The sequence below is a fragment of the Megalops cyprinoides genome, chromosome 5 (assembly GCF_013368585.1).
Source record: "Megalops cyprinoides isolate fMegCyp1 chromosome 5, fMegCyp1.pri, whole genome shotgun sequence".
Classification (NCBI taxonomy): Eukaryota; Metazoa; Chordata; class Actinopteri; order Elopiformes; family Megalopidae; genus Megalops; species Megalops cyprinoides.
Window position 1 is genome coordinate 21092924 of NC_050587.1, and position 21180 is coordinate 21114103.

Below are 21180 nucleotides of genomic sequence, written 5' to 3' on the forward strand. Positions count from 1 at the left end.
CTAGCTGAAAGCTAGCATTGTTTCACTTTCCTTTACCCAGCATTAAAGTCTGCCTCTCCTCGTGTCTCTCTCCCTCTCTCTCTGTCTGTCTCTCTCTCTCTCTGTCTGCCTGTCTGTTGGTCTGTCTGTCTGTCTGCCTGGGGTTCAGACTATGCTGCTGGAGAAGTGGAGGGTATGCCAGAGCCTGGAGGGCGAAAGCAGTTTCCTGGTCTTTTCTCAGATGCTAGCAGGCCTGAGCGCAGAAATGAGGTCAGTACAGCCGCTACCTTCGTAACAGAAGAATCACTCAATGTATAGGGAAGCACTTAGTGGCCAAAATGATGTGAGACTGTCTGTGTGCATATGTGTGTGTGTGTGTGTACTCCTGTGACCTTGAACAGGAGGTCTAAAGCTGTAAGGCAAAAAAAAATTCAACAGTAAGGCCACTGTTTGAAGAAAACCCCTGCAAACGGCGTTGTGTCGTGTACAAGCAGCTTCTTCTCTTGTCCCGGCAGGACTGAGCTCCATCTGCACCAGCAGACTGAGGCAAACTCATTCGGCATCTCCCCACCCAGCAAGGTAACACGCAGTTCCTGCAAGCCACATGTTTGTGCACAGCAGGGGTGAAGTGGGCTGCCCTCTAATGGCTGGGAAATTGCTTACTCTTGCCACTGTTTTATCACCTGTTTTACGCCACAGCTTCAAAAAACAAATGGAAGATTGTCTCTCTCCCTCTCTCTTTCTGTATCTTCATCTCTCTCCACCCCTCCATTTTTCCCCCTATCCCTCTATCAGGCAGAGGAGAGACAGAAAGCATCAACAGCCTTTGCAAAGCTGACAGCTGCCATGGAAACTTTGGGCTTCACGGCCAATGAGCAACGAGCCATTTGGCACGTGCTGGCTGGAATATACCATCTGGGTGCAGCAGGAGCTTGCAGAGGTGGGGCTGAACTTTTAAGGTGGTACTTTCGATCAGTTATTCAAGTGTAGTGCACTGCAACTTGAATGTTTATTCTTTGTTCCCAGGGTCTGTGAGGTTAACATGTAGTCAGACCATTCAAAGAATACTGAATGGAGACCTTCAGCAAAATCTTGAACTCTCCCAGGGACTTCAATAACATTCAGCAATAATCAGCATGTGACTGGCTGTGAAAATGGGCTTTTACATTCTTCATGTTTTCACAATTACGACCGTATTCAGTCACATTCATTTTTGAGCGTAGCTTTCTCTCCATACCACTCAAAGGTCAAGAGAAATGAAATGAGCCACAATGAAAGGAAATACAGACGAATTTCAATTTAGTTTAATCATTTATGTAGTTTGTGTATTTTATAGTTTTGTATCTTATATAACATAAAACAAAAAAGCCATGATGTATCCCCTGGTTGTACAAGGCGCTTGTCATTTTAGCCATGGAAAAAAATGAACAAAAGGAAGAAACAAGATTTTAAAAAATGCATTTATGTGTATTGTTCATTATACGTATTGGTCAAGCTGAGGGGGCGTCAGTCCTGGCAATTATTTGATCAGTCTATGACACTTAATAACCATATCAATCAATCAACGAATGTGTTCCTGTTTGCCTACGTGCCAGTCATATTGCCAATCTCTGTGTGTGGCACTTTTTCAGTCAGTCAGCTATACTCACGTAAATTATACTGGTCACTATTTCACCTTATCTGTGTTTTAGTCTGTGTGTGTTTCAGATAGTATGTTACTGTATGCCTCAGTCATTGTGTTGGGTGGGGTTTGCCAGTCCAGTCGCTGTGCACAGTTTGTGTGTTTCCGTCACTATATCAGTGTGTGTCAGTCACTATATAAGTCTGTTTGTGTTTCAGGCACTGTATCAGTTACTGCATGTTTCATTCCCCGTGTGTGCGTCAGTAACTGTATTAGTCTGTTTGCGTGACTCCAAATGGCAGACCATGCCAGCCCGCTGGCTCATTGAGGCTGTTGTTCTCTCCCAGTGGGGCGCCGGCAGTTTGTGAGCTTTGACAGCGCGCAGTTAGCCAGCAGTGTGATTGGCTGTGAGGGAGAGGAGCTCCACACAGCCGTCTTCAAGCACCACCTCCGGCAGTTGCTGCAGAAGGCCACAGGGGGCGTCAGAGAGCGCCACACGCCTGAGGGCTCGGAGGAGGGTGAGATCATAAGCGTGTGATGCGAGGGCGTCCGTGGGAGAATTTAGTTGCTGGAAGTGAGCACACGATGGCGAATACCCGCAAACATGATCTGCTAATGCTTCGTAAATCCCTTGGATTTGAGCGTCTGCTAAATAATGCTAAAGTTATAGGTTTCCGTGTAAATGTGCATGTGTTTCCGCTTGTTTGTACTGTGTGTGTGTGTGTGTGTGTGTGTGTGTGTGTGTGTGTGTGTGTGTGTGTGTGTGTGTGTGTGTGTGTGCGTGTGTTTGTGTGTGTTTGTGTGTGTGTGTGTGTGTGTGTGAGAGAGAGAGAGAGAGAGAGAGAGAGTGTGTGTGTGAATCAGGGTGTGTGTGCGTGTGTGTGCGTGTGTTTGTGTGTGTGTGTGCGTGTGTGTGTGTGTGAGAGAGAGAGAGAGAGTGTGTGTGTGAATCAGGGTGTGTGTGCACACGCAGTTATCTCACTGTGTAGCATTGCCTGCAGGCCTGAGTTTCGGTATCATACTTTGTGTGGATGGGTGTGCTGTGTGTGTGTGCGCATGTGAATGTGAATGAGTGCATGTGTATTCTGTGTGCTGGTATATGCACTCCACACGTATGTCACAGCACAGTGCTGTGTTGTAGGCCCCAGGCTGACCGCTGCACAGTGTGTCGACGGCATGGCCATCGGACTGTATGAAGAGCTCTTCACTGCCGTTGTCTCTCTCATCAACAGGTACTCAGTCTCTGCTGCGTGTGCTGCAGTAACACAAAACATCACAATAATGTAGCGCAGCGTTTCACAATGTATTCTGAGCCAAACCTGTAATGGCATTACAAGAGCTTACTGGCAGCTGCAGGCCTTCCTCACTGTGACCGCAATCGTTCTGTATCAAAGTTGCATCTATATTTTAAAATCTGTTTATACAGAGTAATTTAGCAGAGTGAGGGTGCTTCACAAATGTACTGTCATCTGTATGCCTAACAGCAAAGTTACAGCGCACAAGATGTGAAATAAACCATTGTCTTCATGTATATTTCTGTGCCTGGTTCAATTTCTTCCTGATTAGCAGGAAATTTCTTAACAATAGGTTATTATGCGGACGTGTCTGGTTCAGGCTGAGGCTATTTAATCCATCTGGCAGAGAGCACATCAGAGTTTCCGCGTGAGACATGCTTTAATATCACATCAAAAGGAAATGATGAAACTATTTGAAAATGCAGTTTTTATATTTTATATATTGACTGCGGTGCTGTTTTGCTAAATTTGTTCTTGCTTCTTGTCACTTTACCAAAGTAGTAGCTGGCCTTGTTTTGATATTGATGCCTGGGCCTCTCCTTGTTGCTCTTCCCCAGAGGTCTGAGCTCCCAGCAGCTGACCCTCGCTTCTGTGATCGTGGTGGATACCCCAGGTCTCCGGAGCCCCAGGCATGGAGGGGAGGAGAGGGCTGCAGGGTTCTCTGAGCTCTGTCACAACTATCTACAGGAGAGGCTTCTGGAACACTGCTATACACACACTTTCACACACACGCTGGAGCGGTACACACAGGTACTGGCACCCTGAACAATATCTGTACATACGCCTACACACACACACACACATAGCCACCCATTCATACACACACATACACAGGCACATGCTGGGCTCATTCACAAGTATTGTGGTACTGTCTAGCATCTCTATATACAGCACACAAGCACACTAAAACACAAGAACAGATATTCACAGATACAGTCACCCTGGTAAATATAGTACCTCAGAATGCTAGCAAATCCAGGATGGAACCTAAAATGATACAGTATATAATTCTAGATCTCATGCTCACCTGGATAAATTCCCAGGGAGGAAGAAGCAGGCTTCTCATAAGCTTAAAATTAACTCAGACAGCCACCAGCCTCAGGTCCACTTTTCAGAATATTTTGTAAAAATGTAGAGTTTACAGTTGACGGGTTTTGGCATGGCCGTGTTTTTTCACATTTCATGCTGTTGGCTTTCATTCAGTCCAGAAGAGTTTCAAAAGAGCTGGTATCCATCCAAGTCCATTTTTAAGCGTTTGGCAGTACAGAGTAAACTATTTTGATTGACCGTAAAAAAACGGAAGATTGCCTCACGGTGCACAGAGAATCTAGGACAACGGTGGTGAACACAGTGCACTGCGCAATATACCACATCTTCAGTGATATAAACAATGCACTGTATTCATGGTCTATAAGTCTTCGCTACTGTAAGGCAGTACAAAATGAAAAGTTCTTGTTGAGTTTGTTCTCTCCTTCCTTCGTAGCTACTACTGTAGCCCTGGGAGTGTTTGCAGTTAGAAGGATACAAACTTTGTAGCTCAAAACACCACCTTAAAACCAGAAATGTGTTGTCTGTGGTCTTATTTTTTATTAATTATTAATTACAATTCAGCTGCCTCCTTTCCAACATTAGGCAGTGTCAGCCTCTACAGCAGTTTCTTCTCAAAAAGCAGTCGGAACCTTACCTTGCAGTCACATCTGTTGAGCACGTTTTGATAATGATCGCTGATCGGTTGAATCTGAGGTCAGCAATGCTATGATTTGATGCTGATCTGTGGCACAGACATTCATGTGATCCTTTGTGTTAATTCCCAGGAGAAAGTCCCTGTAGATTTTGCAGCCCCAGAAAGCAGCCCAACTCAAGTCGTGTCTGCCATTGATCTGCCAACGCTCCAGGTAAATTCCATCTGCGGTAATTATAGTGGTGGATTCAGGCTGAAGATTAGATGTGTGTGCACTGTAATACCTATAAGAGCGGATATTGACTTTATCCTACTGGTAGCAGAACTAAGGTCTATAGAGGAAAAGAGTATAAATCAATGAGCTCTCTCCTCTCTCTCCTCACCCCTGCTCAGGTGCGAGCCACTGAAGGAGACCCCCGGGGGCTACTGTGGGTACTGGATGAAGAGATGGTCACCCCGGGCTCTACTGAAAGCACTGTCCTTGAAAGGGTGTGTCAGTACTTTGGTGAAACGGGAACAGGTAAGGATGTGTCAGCAATGCCATAAAAAGAAAAAAAAAAAACACAAAAGTGCTTCTGTTCTTCACTGAAATGGGAGAGGGTGTGTCAGTACGCCCATAAAAAAGACCAGGTATTGGCAATACTCCAGTGAAAAAATGGGAGCGTGTTAGTACTGCAATGAATCAGTAGGAGTGTGTATCAGTACTTTAATGAAACAGATGAGGCTTTGTCAGGTGGGTCAGCACTGCAGTGTGTAACAGGTGCATGTGTGTTGGATATGTCAGTACTGCAATATAGCAAGATAGGTTGTATCAAGCGTGTCGGTACCTCAGTGTAGCAGCTGGGTGAGTGTCAGTAGCGTTGTGAAGCCAGAGAGGCCTTCGGTCATGCCTTCCTCCTCCTGTTGCTCAGTGCGGCAGTGTGAGCAGCCTCTGCAGTGTGAGATTGCGCACCTCCTGGGCTCCGATCCCGTCCGCTACGACCTGTCTGGCTGGTTCGGGCTGGTCCAGCACAACCCGTCTGCCCTCAACGCCTCTTCACTGCTTCAGAACTCATCCATGTAAGAGACTCTGTGTGTGTGTGTGTGTATACGTGTGGGTATGTTTGTCCGTACAGGCGACGGAGTGAGAGCGTTCTCCTCTCTTTCTCTCGCAGCGGAGTGGTGAAGTCCCTCTTTGGGCCGCGTGCCTCAGTGCCACCTCTGTGCCGCGGGCTCGGGGGGGTCGAGGGGGGGTCCCAGCGGTCACTGGAGAGGAGCGGTACTGTCAGAAAGACCTTCACTGGGGGGCTGGCAGCCATCAGGAGACACTCTTACTGCATCTCTGTCAAGCTGCAGGCGGTAAGACTCACACACACACATTAAACTAAACACTGGTTTACAATAATACATACCCACAAACATGCATTTACTTTCATACATACTCATAATCCCACATTCACTCTCTTATGATCCCTAATATATAAAAAAAAACAAAGTCATAGCTTTTTTTGTGCATGGTAGTTAGTCAAAGCATGTAAATGGATGATGTTTGTGTTCGTCTCATTTGTGTATCTCTGTTTCCCTCTGAAGGACGCTCTCGTAAATCTGATCCGTCGTGCTAGCCCTGTGTTCCTGCAGTGCGTCAGTGCAAAGGCGGACAGCAGCGGCTTCGACGTTCCCTCTCTGCGCACACAGCTCCACTCCACCCACATACTGTCTGCGCTGCAGCTTTACCGCACAGGTGAGTGCCGGGGAGGTCCTTTTGAGGGTCTGTTCACGACCGCGCCATACCTACGAAGTCAGTCTGAGGGTCTTCTCGTGACTGCACCGTATCTACAAAGTCGGTCTGCGGGGTTTGTTCACGACCGCACCTTTTGTGCGGAGCCTTTCGTGGGTCTATTCACAACCACACCGTAGCTACAGAGTCGGTCTGAGGCACTGTTTGAGACCTTAGCTCCTCATACCGAGTCAGTTGGCAGGTCCATTGGTGACCGCAGCATGCAGGCAGTCAGGCAGCTGGTCTGTTTGTGTCTCAGTCAGCTGGAGCGTGTCTGTCAACATGTTAGTCAGTCAGCTCAGAAGTGGCTCTGACTCAATCCAGCTACCAGTGAGTCAGTATGTACGCGCATAGCTGGTGTGCATGAGTGTGTGTGTGTAGGGTGTGTGTCCATTTACCAGTGCCTCATTGGTGCGTCAATGTGTATGTCTCTGGTTGCCGCAGCAATGAGAGTTTGACTGCAGCACAGTGGAGAAAGAAAATACAAGTCAACTTCAAATCTACATTCAACTGTAAGGCAAATGAAAATCAAACATGCCTGAATAATAAATCAGTAGCTTTTTAAACACGAGGATCCATGGTTTAACATGCTGGTTGTATTTGTCTTTGTGGATATGTTTTTGTTTGAGGGTTTTGTCATCATTCTTCTATGATTTTTTCCCCTATTTATTCATGTTCTCTTTGACAGCTGTTTAATAAAGGGCTTTTAAAGGTCAAAGTTTCTCTCCCCCCTCCTATCAGGCTATCCAGACCACATGTCTCTCAGTGATTTCCGCTGCCGGTTCCAGGCCCTTTCTCCCCCGGTGATGAAACGATACGGCTCTGTCTTCATCACTCCGGACGAGAGAAAGGTCAGCTCCTTTATCTGGACTGGCATACTCCCACGCATAGGCTCGCCATGCGTACACACAAACACACACACGCACACACACACACACGCGCACACATGCTGTCTCTCTCAAACACACACACATACACACACATACACAGACATCCTCACACACACGTCCTGACTCGCATGCACATACATACACAAACAGACTTACACACACACACATACACATACACACACACACACACACACACACACACACACACGCATGAACTCAAATACTCAGGCACACATACAAACACACACATTCTCGTTCACATACACACATACGTATATCCTCACACACACGCACGAACACACGCTCTTGCACACGCGGACTCACACACACACACACACGTGCTTGCACACATGCGCAAGCATACACACACGTAGACACAGACTGACACCTCCTGTCCTTCTTGCTGTCATGTTTGTTTCACGGTTTCTCCCAGACTATAAACAGCGCTGTGAGGTCCACATGTTGTTCTTGCTCCAGCAGTCATTATGCCCAACGAAATGTCCTGTGCCTCTCTGTGTCCTGCAGGCAGTGGAGGAGCTGTTGATTGAGCTGGACCTGGAAAAGAAAAGCATTATTATAGGGGCAAGCAGGGTGAGAAACACTGGCTAATGAGTGATATGCTGAACTTTAAACAGATTGACCTGACTGAATAAATGAATGAATGAATGAATGAATGAATGATGGTTACTCCGAGAAGAACTCAGAACTCAGCTACTCATAGAGACTCACTAAGTCCCTGATATTCTGACAGCCGCTGACACATTCAGATTCACTAACGCACTGAGACTCACTGACGCACTTAGTCACCGACGCATTGAGACTCGCTGAAACACTGAAAGACACTGATCCCTTACGTGCTCCCCCAGGTGTTCATGAAGCGTGGCGTGCTGCACTCCCTGGAGCAGCAGAGGGATCAGCTGGTGAGCGGCTGGCTGGTGATGCTCCAGGCCGCCTGCATGGGACACCTGGCCAGGCAGAAATACCGCCGCATGAAGGTGAGGGTCCGCTTCAGCTGTGTGCTGCCAGCAGGTTTCCCAGGTCCCAGTGTGCCTGCTTCACCACAGGACTGCTAGGCTAGATTCCTCTACCAGTGTAATCATTAGAATCTACATCAATAGTGTCAATAGAGCGATGCATGATGGGAAAGTAACCGTGCGGGTGTGCGGTGAGGTGACACACTGAATGCGGGGTAGGGGAGACGCGGGTGTTAACGCCCAGCTGTGCTCTGGTGCAATCAGGTGCAGCAGATGGCCGTGTCCTGCGTTCAGAGGAACGTGCGCGCTCTCACTTCTGTGAGGAAGTGGAGCTGGTGGAGACTCCTGTGCAAAGTGCGCCCCCTGCTGGACGTCAACATCGATGACCAGAAGTTCCGCACAAAGGAGGTACAGGAGACTTCCCCGGGGTCAAAGCACACAGATCCTATATGCGCCATTGTGCCAAGCACAAGAGCCAAATAACTCATAACACAAGTATTCAATATAAAGGGTAAAGGGTAAAAGTCATGGTAATGATGGTGTCATGCATGTGGTCCTAGGATGAGATCTCTGCTTTGAGACGACGCCTTGAGAAGTCTGAGAAGGAGAGGAATGAACTGCGGCAGAGCACAGACAACCTGGAAACAAAGGTACCGTCTGAACACAGCTAACGCACAGGTGGGACAGGCAATCTGCTCACGCTGAACCATTTATCTGAACGTTGAGTGGTTCTGAGGAGAAGTCTCAAGTGCTTCCCTATCTCAGTCTCTCTCTGCCTTCTCTGCTTCTCTCTTTCTACACCTGTCTATCTCTTGATTCTGTTTTCCACTTTAGACAAATGATACAAATTAAGTATCAAAGAGTCTTTAAAACACTCTCCCTTCCTCCCCTGCCCATCTCATCAGTCAATCTCATCCCCCCTTTTCCTGTCACTCTCTGCCTCTCTCACTCCTGCTGTCTCAAATTCAAATTCAAATGCTTTATTGGCTGTTTCAATAATGACAATATTGCCAAAGCAATCATAATTACCATCAAGCGTCTAACACGTATAAACAGATTACTAATGAATGAGGTAAAGAGAAAATCAAACCAACAAGCAAAGAAACAAAAAGCAGCATTTTAAAAATACAACAATAATAGTTTAACGGTGACTTTGACAATATGGAGAGTGGTCAGCCGTTGTCCCTCCAGCTGTGGCATGCTGACATAAATTATCAAGCAAGTGTTGCTTTCCATTCCTCTCCTAGAAGGGCTGAAAATTCATGTGTGCAGTCCAACTGGAATGATGAGTAAATCGAAGCACCGTGTTCTTATATCCTCAGATTCTTCACGTTTATTTCCCCCTTTTCCTTTGTCTCCTTCTGCAGGTGGCAGCTCAGTCCTCGGAGCTGAGTGATGAGCGGTTCAGGGGAGAGGCGGTGAGTCAGGCGCTGGACATAGAGAGAGCAGAGCGGCTTCGTCTCAGCAAGGAGAACAAGGAGCTTCAGGTGTGCCATGCACACACACGCACACGCACGCACACACACACACACACACACACACACACACACACACACACACGCACATGCAAATACAAGCTAACGCACATACACACCCGTCCACACACACACACGCATTCACATACACACACATGTACAGAAACGTACACACATACACACACATACTTTCCCCTCTCATCCTTCTCTCAAGTGCAGATCCACCCACACACAGATGCAAGGATGATATTGACTCTGACTAGCTCATCTGATCAATTATTTTAAAATACTGCCTTTTTCGAAAAAATGTGTGGTTTTTTTTTTCAACTATCCAGAAAGTTATCATCATTGTTATCTTCTCATGATCTTGTGCATCTTTGGTATCTTCACAAAATCCTAAGATGGAAGATACATTTTAATCTAATTTTGTCCAAAAGTTACAACCACAGATAATATCCATCTGAAACTGTGCAGCTCATTTGTGGTTAATGGAGATACAAGGGGTGGCAGTGTGGTGGTAAGGAACAGGGCTTGTGACTGAAAGGTTGCTGGTTTGTTTCCCCACTGGACACTGCTGTTGTACTCTTGGGCAAGGTACCTAACCCAGAATTGCCTCTGTAAATATCCAGTGGTATAAATGGATAACAAAAAATTGTAAAAATGTAAATTGAAAAATTGTAACCTATGTCGCCTAAGTCGCTCTGGATAAGAATGTCTGCTAAATGCCAGTAATGTAATGTAATGTAATAACGGAGATATAATAATGTTAAATTGCATGCATCTCAATCCATCCCTGCCAGGGGCGTCTGGACCAGTGTAAGAGCAGCATTGAGGGTCTGGAGAAGCAGCTGGAGGAGGAGAGACAGAAAGTCAAGAGCAAAGAGTCACTGGGCGGAGTGGGGGCAGGTAACAGAGCGACGCACTGCCTCAAGCGAAACACACTGCCCCCGGCCCTCTTCTTTTCTAATCTGTTCCTCTCCGCCCCCTCAGGCAGCGAGCTGCAGCTGCAGCTGGAGTGCGCGCAGACGGAGGTGGAGTTCCTGCGCCGTAGGCTGCGGCAGGGAGAGGAGAGGCTGGAGGCGGAGAGGGAGGCCCGGGTGCAGCTGGAGAGCAAGGCACGTCCCCCACTGCGCCATTTGCGCCCGCTGTTCTTCTCGACTGGGCTGCCCTCACTGGGCTTCTCTTTTCAGCTGCAATGCCTGCACATGCTGCTCTTCCCAGCTTGGTCACCTGTAGCAGTAGCTTCTGTAGGCTATGTAATCTTTACTGATTACTTTCCCTAGTCACACCCTGTGGCAGCATCCTTGAGCGCTGTCTTCCACATTGACTTGACTGTTTGCATTATAGCACACCACTTAATGTGAAGGCATAAAATTCACCTGTACAACCTCCCTGCTTTTCTCATCCTTTACTCTCCATTGAAAAAGAGTAGAAGGCCTGCATGCAATGGAGTGTAATAGTGCCTCACGTAGACTACAGGTGGTCTCTGAGTCCATTTTGTCTCCCCCCTGTGGCAGGTGATGGAGCTGCAGTCTCAGCTGGAGCAGTCCAAACGGAGCGTGACTGAGCTGAAACGCCACTGTCGCCGCGTGACCTCTGACCTGCAGGACGCCCGCGTTCTGACGGACAGCTTGCAGAGCCGCACCCATGAGCTGGAGAGGAAGCAGAGGAGGTCAGCTTTTGCGCCCTCTCTCTTATGCGCCGTCCTACCTTTCTCTCCGTCTTTCTCCATCTCTTTACGAGTTCACATCTGAAATGCAGTATTCCTCCTCTTTCCATGTGTTTATGCCTACATGTACATATGGGTCTGTGTCCCTGGTCCGTGTGTGTGTTCGTACATTTGCATGTTTTTGTTTGTGTGTGCACAGGTTCGACAATGAGCTGACTCAGGCTCTGGAGGAGGCCGACAGCGAGAGGGAGCAGAAGGAGAAAGTGATCCAGGAAAACGCAGCCCTCAACGCCGAGCTCTTCGGCGCCCAGCGGAGTCTGAAGGTACGGCTCTTTCCCGACGGTGCCGCGTGTTGCGCCGTGGAGTGGTGTGACGCCTAACCTCACGGCGTGCCCTGCGTGTCCCCAGGACAGTCAGGCCGAGGTGGCCCGCCTCCAGCAGCAGAAGGAGGAGCTTTGTGCCCAGATCAGAGACCTGTCCGTGCCCCTGGAGCTCAGCACCGACTCCTTGCCCGCCCTCAAGAAGCAGCTCCGGGAGCTGGAGAGCCAGGAGAAGGAGCGCAACCAGGAAATCAGCCAGCTCACAGCCAAAATACAGCAGCATGAGCAGGCAAGCCCCCCACCTTCACACTGACATCAGCCAGCTCACAGCCAAAATACAGCAGCATGAGCAGGCAAGCCCCCCACCTTCACACTGATAACACACCAATACTGGTCCAATAAAGATACACTCACAACCCACTAACTCTGGTCCACTAAAGATACACTCACAACCAACTAACACTGGTCCACTAAAGATACACTCACAACCCACTAACACCGGTCCACTAAGGATACACTCACAACACACTAACACTGGTCCACTAAGGATACACTCACAACCCACTAACACTGGTCCACTAAGGATACACTCACAACACACTAACACTGGTCCACTAAGGATACACTCACAACACACTAACACTGGTCCACTAAAGATACATTCACAACACACCAACACTGGTCCACTGGAGTTACGCTCACAAAACACTGACACTGGTCCTTTAAAGATAGACTCACAAAACACTGACACTGGTCCACTAAAGATACACTGATACACGGATGAAAGACTAACAGTGTTATACTGAAGATACACTGATATCACACACCGATACACTGATGAAACGTGTTATACTGAAGATGGACTGACAATCATGTACTGATAAAACACTGAAACTATTACACTGACAAAACGCTGACACTCATACACTAATGAAACACTGACACTGTTACAGACAAAACAGTGACACTTATGACAGTGACAAAGCACTTATATAATGAGGAAACAGCAACCTTGTGATGTACTGACTCAATGCCAATTGACAGATATAATGTAATGCACAAACCCTGTAGAACTCTCATACTAATGTGTCAACAAAATCCTACCGTAATAAGTGATACCCTTATATTGTGCCAGGGGGCTTTCTGTTTAATGGATACACCCTATTTCCTATGGTCTTCATGGACCTGGAATGTACATTAAGCCTGCTACCTGGTAGTCCCTGCCAAAAGCATTTGCAAGAGAGTGTCTATGCATGTCTAAAATATTTTGAAAGTCATGCATCTCAGGAATATTCTCCCGGAAAATGACATCCTAAAAGTAGCCCAGCTTCAAGGGAATTCATCTACCGCTGCAGCAAAAATAATCCTTGAAAATCATACATTAATGCCTAAAGTGAAGCCGAAAAGTCATGACAGCTGATTAGAGTGGAAACCCTGACATGCTCTCTCTCTTTCTCTCTTCCCCTCTCCCTCTCTCTCTTCTGTCTTTTAGATGCATCTGCGCTTTGAGATGGAGATGGAGAGAATGAAACAGATTCATCAGAAGGAGCTGGAGGACAAAGAGGAGGAGCTGGAAGACGTGCAGAAATCCTCACAAAGGAGGGTTAGTGACTAAGGAGAGAAGGGGAAGGAAGACAGCCAGAGAGGAGGGGTAGAGGAGGAGGAGAAAGCTCTGGGGAATTAGAGAGAGAGAGAAGGAGAGAGGGAGAGGGAGGGAGTAAGAGAAAAGGAATCAAAGAGAAAATGGAGAGAGAAGGAAAGAGAGAGAGTGGGATAGAGAAGTATTGAAAGCAAAAGAGTGAGGGAGAGAGAACTGTAAGAGAGAAAACAGTTTGGATGGGAAGAGGGAGAGGCTAAAGAAGAGGAGGAGGGAGAGAGAGGTAGAAAGAGGAGGGAGGGGAGATGGACATAGGAGAGAGAAGTAGTAAACATCACCTGCAGTTAGCAGAGCCAAGGCTAGTAGGACGTTTGGTGACAGCTTTACTGTCTACAGCACATTCTGTGAGGGTTTGCTGTTTAAGAAAAAAAGATGTCTGCACCTCAGTCAGTCTCACTGAGTCCTTGTGTCTGCACAGCTGAGGCAGTTGGAGATGCAGCTGGAGCAGGAGTATGAGGAAAAGCAGATGGTTGTCCACGAGAAGCATGACCTGGAGGGACTGATTGCCACGTTATGTGACCAGGTACAGTACAACACAGAGCAGGACATGGCACAGCATGTGACCATGTACAGTACCACCCACAACAGGGCATGGCACACTGTGAGATGAGGAAGTACAGCACAGTTTGCAGGAAATACTGCCTCACCACACGACCAGGAAGCGTAAGACAAAGAGCAGGAAATACGCCGCTTGAAGCAGGGCAAGGCACACCATGTGACCAGGAACTACTCCACACACAGTACGGGGTGGCGTGGAGGGAGTGATGTCCAGTAACAATTTTTAGTGATCATTTCAAACCATGTTTTACGTGTCACGCCCCTTTAGCTCATAGCTGGGTCCAGAGTGCACTTCACTGACTTGAATAAACAGATGCAAAATAGCTGTCCTAGGCCAGAATTGTTACTCTGCTCTGTTCTGCTAACATGTACATGACAACAGAGTGTTGTACCACGGGCTGCATTTTGTTATTGCTTGTGGTGTACGTGAACGACGCGTTACATTCGCTGAAACAGTATGCACTGCGCGAGATATACCAAGAACCCTTCTGAAGGATTTTTTTTTAGGTCATGACTCAGAAGACAGAGAGGATCAAACGCAGAAAGCAAAACAACTTCACAGCTTGTACTGTTCGATTTGCGCTTATATAACGTCGTGGCGTCTATTACAGCGTCAACATCAGCATCCCCGGGTTTCGCAGATCTGCATGATTTAAAAGCCATACCCTTCCCAGTGGAATACAAAATCCCCCCCCTTTATTTCCGTCAATTAATTATCCCACAAATCCTGCAGCACCGCAGGGGCGGATATGGTAAGCAGAATTTCTGTCGACCCCGAAAATGTAACACTGCAACCATATTTAGAGTAAATTGCTTTTTTTTTACCTCAAATGTCATAATGCTCCATCAGCCCGGGCTTCTCACAAAAAGGCTGAGTGGAGTGTAGAGGAGAACTCAGTGTACAGCCTGGTTTCCAGCCTGTGCCATAAGCATTACCTTACATTACATTATTAGCATTTAGCAGACGCTCTTATCCAGAGCAGCTTATATAGGTTACAATTTTTTTTACATGTTATCCATTTATACACCTGGATATTTACAGAGGCAATTCAGGGTAAAGTAGCTTGCCCAAGGGTACAACAGCAGTGCCCCAGAGGGGAATCGAACTAGCAACCTTTTGGTCAGGAGTCCTGCTCTTTACCACTGTGCTACACTGCCACCTAGAGCATCGCTCTAAGTGCTGTACTGCAGCGGTTGCAGCAGCCCGCATCAGGCCCCGCAATGCCTCTTTCTGTGGTGCAGGTGGGGCACCGAGATTTCGACGTGGAGAAGCGTCTGCGGCGGGACCTGAAGCGCACCCATGCCTTGCTGAGCGACGCCCAGCTGCTGCTGTCCACCATGGACTCCCAGGGTCAGCAGGGCATGCCCCCGGGTGGCAAGGAGCAGCTGGAGCGCCTGCACTGCCAGGTACAGTACCGCCCCCCTGCTGACGCGCGCCGGGCGGCGCTGCCGTTTGCCAACTCCTCTTTCCAACCTTGTCCTCTTCGCTCTCTCTGTCCCTCAGCTGGAGGAGAGCGAGGCGCGGCGGGCGGACGCCGAGAGCGTGCAGAGGACCCTGGCGTTGGAGCTGGAGAATGCCCAGCTGGAGCTGGAGAGCATCTGCAAGCACAAGAGCCTGGTGAGAGAGGGAGGGGCCTGCAAGCGGACAAAGGAGGAGGGGCCAGAGAGAGCTCAAAGAGGGCGGAGCACAGAGAGAAGGAGGGAGGAGCCAGAAAGAGAGTACGAGGTAGTAGCCAGTGAGGGATCAGAGAGGGAGAGGCCAGAAACATAACAAAGAGGGTTGGGCACACCAGGAGCAAAGAGGGAGGGACTGAAGCTTAATGAGAGAGGGAAAGAGCATTCTTGGTGCCTGGAGAAAATAAATCTTATTAAATCTCTAATCTTAAACCTAATAAATCTTATTTAGACATTGGGATATAAGGAGACAACTGGCGGTGCACTGAGGTCCGTCTGGGGGTGCCCCAGACCTAAGCACCCCCATAGCTCAATTAGAGACAGAAGAAGGAGGGATGATGGACATAAGAAGGGGGTGAGAAGGAGAGAGCAAAGTGTAATGGGGGAAGAGAAACCACGTGGAGATGGAATAAAAGGATAAAGAAGTGCAGTAAAAGAGCCTGCTAAATGGCAAAAAGGTAACATAATGTAAAAATGGATGCAGACACAGTGAAGGAACTGCAGGTTCAGTGAAGGGAACAATAGAAAAGCCACAAAGGGGTTTGGGGTGCAGTGAAGGGAACCGTACAAAGGCAGTGTCTCACTGCACGGTTGTCACGTTCCCCCAGGTGGACGAGCAGCTGGCTCAGCTGCAGCATGAGAAGACAGACCTGCTGAAGAGGCTGGAGGAAGACCAGGAGGACCTCAATGAGCTCATGAAGAAACACAAAGCGCTCATTGCCCAGGTATGTGTGCGCGCGCGTGTGTGTGTGTGTTTGTGTGTGTGTGTGTGTGTGTGTGTGTGTGTGTGGGTGTGTTTATGAGAGAGAGGACTCTGCAAACCCCTTTTCAGACTGATTCTGCTCATGTCTGTGACGGACTGAACTCACATACCTGAATTTCAGTCCTCCAGTGACATCACTCAGATCCGGGAGCTCCAGGCGGAGCTAGAGGAAGCCAAGAAGGAGAGGCAGAGACTGCAGGACGAGGTAAGAACTGTTGCACACAGGCACAGAGACATCGCAGCTGTGTGCTTAGAGCTGTGTCATCAGAACTCCGGCAGCCAATGCAGGTCTACACCAAGGGTTCCTGCCCAGACACACATACAAACATACACATACATACATACACACATTCAACACATATTGATATACATGTTTCGAATCAACTCTCTTTCGTGTGATGTAAGAATTGGTTTTAAATGGAAGAGGAAGAATGTGATCAGCATTGATACATGTTAAGAATTATTACATGAGATCTTCAGCCCAATAACATCCACGCCTACACAGGCTGGACAAGCCAGGTGATGACAACATACAAACATACAGATGTTAGTGCTGCCCTCTGCTGGTAGAAAATGGTAGACTCCTCATTTACCTCAAGATTAGTGGTCTTTTCAGCTCTTCATGCCAAGCTAAAGGGTCTGAAATATGACTAATATATGTGTTTATATGAATGCCTAAAAGGTGAAGAAAACAAAACACAGCAACAAAATATTGGATCACCAAATGGAATACATTAAATGCATATTTTGTGTTATATTTGCTGTTATCTGAAATTTTAAATGCTAATCAGCCTACAGAACTCCTTTTTCAATTCAGTTTCCCATTTCCTTATTTTGTCTCTTTGATTCTTCCCCAATCTGTCCATCTCTCCCCCTCTGCCACTCTCTGCCCCTCCACCTCTCTCACTCTTTCCTGTCCCTGCTTTCCTCCTTACCTTCTTTCTTTTTCTCTTTTCCTCTTCTACCCATCCCTCTTTTCACTCCATGCCCCCCCCCCCCCCCCCCCCAATCTTTCTGTTCCTTCATGTTTTTCTTCTTCTCTGATTCTCCCTGCAGTTGCAGCAGAGTACGGCCAGACTGCAGTACCTTGAGTCATCCACCGTGGGGCGCAGCATTGTGAGCAAGCAGGAGGCTCGAGTGTGCGACCTGGAGAACAAGCTGGAGTTCCAGCGGGGGCAGATCAAGAGGTTTGAGGTCAGACCCAGATCGCCTCCCTTTGTCCTTCATCTCTGTGTGGGACAGTGTGTGCCACACTGCCTTTTATTCCTCTCAGTGTGTGTGTGTGTGTGTGTGTGTGTGTGTGTGTGTGTGTCTGGGTAGGAACCTATTTTACTCTTATTGAGTAAAGGATAAAACAAACACTATATTTCCCAAGGTTTTCCTGAAAAATTATTTACCAGTACTCCATCCCTATATAAATAGGCATATAGACAGATAGACAGACACAAGTACAAGCACATTATTTTGTATCATTGAAAAGTAAAAGCTTGTTTTTATTCTGTTTTGATTTGAGGCTTTTTACATGCTTTTGTGGGTGTGTGTTGAGAGTGCAGTTCAAGACCTCAATTTCCTACGCAGAAACTGTAGTAAGTAGGAATATTCATTTCCTGAGACTGAGGTTGAATGATCTAGAAAGTACAGGGAGCATAATTCTGTGAGTCTAACATCAGAAATATGAATATTGAAATGAAACCACGCCTTACTTGTGCCAGGGAATAAATCACTACGCTGGAACCCACGCACACAACACTCCGATGGATACATATTCATGAGGAATGTTGTTAGAGGGACAGCTCCCACCTCAGTCCTATGTTTCCCACCTAGCAGCATGTCAAGCCATTTTTCTTGCAAATTGAGTGATAAAAAAAACTACACAGATATCTGCGCTGTGGTTCATACCTGTGTGTTCTGACAAAAATACAACATGTCACGAGCAGAGGACCCATCTCTGTCAGGGGGGGCTCCTTGTTTGGCCCTGTCTCCCTCTCGCTCTGGCAGTCCCGCAGCACGTCGGCCCGTTTGTGGTGACCCGTTTCCGCGCGCGTCCCCGTCCCCCAGGTGCTGGTGCTGCGGCTGCGAGACAGCGTGGTTCGGATGGGGGAGGAGCTGGAGCAGGCGGCGCAGGCGGAGGCCCGGGAGAGGGAGAACTCCAGGTACTACCAGCAGAGGCTGGCGGACATGCGGCTGGAGATGGAGGACCTGACCCAGAGGGAGCAGGACAGCAGCCGCAGGCGCATGGAGCTGGTGAGGGTCGTAAGGCCGCACCAGCCGGGAGAGCAGGAACCTCTGTATGAGCTGTAACACAAGCTGAAGGAACATTTCTATGAACTGTAACACAAGCTGGAGGGGAGCATTTTATACTTTGACACCATCTGAGAGTGGGGGAAATTCTCTATAAACTAAAACACAAGCTGGAGGGGAGCATTTTATTCTGTAACACCAGCTGAGAGCGGGGGAACATCTCTGTGAACTATAACACAAACTGGAGGAGAGTGTTTTATATGTAACACCAGATAAGAGATGTTTTGCTAATCTATAACACAAGACGTAGGGGGGCATTATTTACTGTAGCACCTTCTGAGAGTGGGGGGGGGGTGTTTCTTTGAACTACAACACACACTGAAGGGGAGCATTGTATTTTATACCACCAGCTGAAGGGGCAAATTAAAGAAAATCAGGTGAACCTCTCAGTCCACAGTGGGGTGCTTTGATCAAACAGGGAGAATCAAAGGAAGTTCACCATTTATCTCTGCAGTTAGCAGATACTGCACGGCAAAATTGCTCTCCCGGAGGACAGAAGTCTTACTACAGCATTACTAAGCTTTATTCACATCATGTCTCATCTTTTATTTCATCTGTTTTTAACAGCTTAAAGGGTCTGGAATCCATTGCAACACCAGTCCAGGGGGAACATGACACAAGACTCCACCCCCCTAGGGAGGGGTCGATAAATTGAGGGGGGCGGGGCTAACATAAACTTGGGACCTAAGGGGGAAAGCCTAAATAAACAGTGTAGTTTTTCAAAGTATGCAGTTTGTGGCAAAGTGGCCAATTTATCAAAAAGCAAAACTACAGAGGCAGACAGAGAGCAAATCTCAGAACGCCTGTACTTATAATAACGCAATATACAGAATAAGCTTTTAAATACACTGACATAAGCCAGGGTTCAGTCAGCATTCATCCTTAACTTTGACTCACAATTAAGCATCACCATCATCCTTCACAAAGTTCATTAGTCACCAAAATGAATGAAAAAAGTGTTCATTTGTTCACTTGTATTGGTGTTGCAGTCTTTCAGTATGAACAAATATGGCATTTGTTTTGTTTAAAGTTAAGGACAAATGCTGATTGAATCCAGGTCACAGTTTTTATTCAAGCTTAAAATCATTTCTAAGACAGTTCTAAAACTTTGCGGGAAATGAATATGCTCATTAGTTTAGTCTGACCCGTGTTCCGGCAGTAGGATGCAGGTCCATGAATAGTCCAGCCTGACGCGAAGCTTTGTGAATTCATAAGGCGGCGTATTCTGGGTCGCCCGAACGGGCACAGATGATGAAAATGCCCTCTGCAGACGACGCCCAGGGCGTCCCCGGGGAGCGACGATGGCAGGGAAGGGCACTTCGGAGGAGACAGAGGAGGGGGAGCTGGGGGGGGTGGGGGGGCGGGATGCAGAGACACTGGGGAAGCTCACACCCTCTGGGCGACAGCTGATCCACATATAGTGCACTGCGTCCACTCGCTCTAAAAATCCACACAGAAACAGATTCTCAGTGGGGATTGGTTTTGGTAGTATTATGGGATGTCAATTCCTTCTAGCCCTTTTTATGGTCTCAGTCTCCTCTGCGTTCACCCAACACCCCCGCCCCCCAACCCCCGACACCCCCCACCCCAGCATCAATTTAACTTCCAGGTTTTCAAATACACTTAACCGTGTTTATGGCTCCTTTTAGGATGTGCCCCAGCTCTGTGGTGCTCTGTTGTGATTTTTAATGTGGGCCTTGTCAATTACACAGGGTTTTACAAGTGCCCTTGCAGCTGGGTATAGGTGAGGATGTCTGTTTTACGAGATTTGCATAAAGATTTGAGAAAACCGACCCTTCGGTTTTGAGAAATTCAATTAAGAGAATGACATTTTCAAAAGTCGACATTTCGACATTAGCTGAGGGTGGGGGCAATACACTGTAAGCCCGGAGTGCGCACACACACACACACACACACACGCACAGATGGGCTCGCCAGGTTAGTGGCTATGAAAGGGAGGGAGGGAAGGGGGGGGGGGTGGAGGTGTGGTTGTCATGGTGATGGGGAGAGTGAAATAGGATTTGTTGTATCAATAACCTTGAGGAGACAATGAGAATTAATCATTCCGAGACAGAGGCTGTGTGCTCTGGTAGAGAGCAAGAGAGAGAGAGAGAATGCAGGGAGGGGAAAGATGTATTAATAAATCAATCAATTGATTTACAGCCTCGTAGCTCTGTCTCCTTCCCAATGTTATTATAATTATCAAATAATTCTCTCAGCCGCTGCCCCCTGGCCAAGGGGATGTTGGATTACGTGCATGAAACATTGTACAAATTCCGCTTGAACTTAAGAAACAGAGGCACGGCAGCACAGGGCACATGTATGTGAAGGCTGGGCCAGAAGTGATTGATTGAGGGGTCATTCTTTAGGAAATCACGCTGAAATATGGTTCCACCTCTCAGGCAGGAATTAATGTTCTTTCGTGTTTACCTTACGGAGAAGCTGACTTCCATTACAGCAGACCGAAATTTGTCTCGTTTGAATTTCAATGAAAAATGCAGGTTTCATTTATTTAATTATTCATTCTTTAATCATTGATCTCATTTATTTCGCGATGTTAATCCCTT

At 47.5% G+C, this 21180-nt stretch overlaps 1 protein-coding gene across 1 annotated transcript in view; it reads left to right on the forward strand.

Moving 5' to 3' along the window:
• The window catches only part of LOC118777512 (unconventional myosin-XVIIIb-like), a 43837-nt gene that overhangs the window by 14367 nt on the left and 8290 nt on the right, over positions 1 to 21180 (forward strand). Inside the window, exons 10-39 of the mRNA XM_036528520.1 lie at positions 149 to 249; positions 495 to 558; positions 775 to 919; positions 1948 to 2118; positions 2742 to 2832; positions 3453 to 3645; positions 4710 to 4790; positions 4970 to 5096; positions 5488 to 5635; positions 5731 to 5914; positions 6146 to 6296; positions 7074 to 7183; positions 7748 to 7813; positions 8089 to 8217; positions 8461 to 8604; positions 8757 to 8846; positions 9564 to 9683; positions 10472 to 10577; positions 10662 to 10786; positions 11189 to 11343; positions 11540 to 11663; positions 11749 to 11949; positions 13153 to 13263; positions 13736 to 13840; positions 15118 to 15282; positions 15380 to 15493; positions 16158 to 16274; positions 16434 to 16517; positions 17369 to 17506; positions 18371 to 18556. Of these exons, the coding sequence (XP_036384413.1) occupies positions 149 to 249; positions 495 to 558; positions 775 to 919; positions 1948 to 2118; positions 2742 to 2832; positions 3453 to 3645; positions 4710 to 4790; positions 4970 to 5096; positions 5488 to 5635; positions 5731 to 5914; positions 6146 to 6296; positions 7074 to 7183; positions 7748 to 7813; positions 8089 to 8217; positions 8461 to 8604; positions 8757 to 8846; positions 9564 to 9683; positions 10472 to 10577; positions 10662 to 10786; positions 11189 to 11343; positions 11540 to 11663; positions 11749 to 11949; positions 13153 to 13263; positions 13736 to 13840; positions 15118 to 15282; positions 15380 to 15493; positions 16158 to 16274; positions 16434 to 16517; positions 17369 to 17506; positions 18371 to 18556 (3846 nt within the window). The remainder of the gene's footprint in view (positions 1 to 148; positions 250 to 494; positions 559 to 774; positions 920 to 1947; positions 2119 to 2741; positions 2833 to 3452; positions 3646 to 4709; positions 4791 to 4969; positions 5097 to 5487; positions 5636 to 5730; positions 5915 to 6145; positions 6297 to 7073; positions 7184 to 7747; positions 7814 to 8088; positions 8218 to 8460; positions 8605 to 8756; positions 8847 to 9563; positions 9684 to 10471; positions 10578 to 10661; positions 10787 to 11188; positions 11344 to 11539; positions 11664 to 11748; positions 11950 to 13152; positions 13264 to 13735; positions 13841 to 15117; positions 15283 to 15379; positions 15494 to 16157; positions 16275 to 16433; positions 16518 to 17368; positions 17507 to 18370; positions 18557 to 21180) is intronic.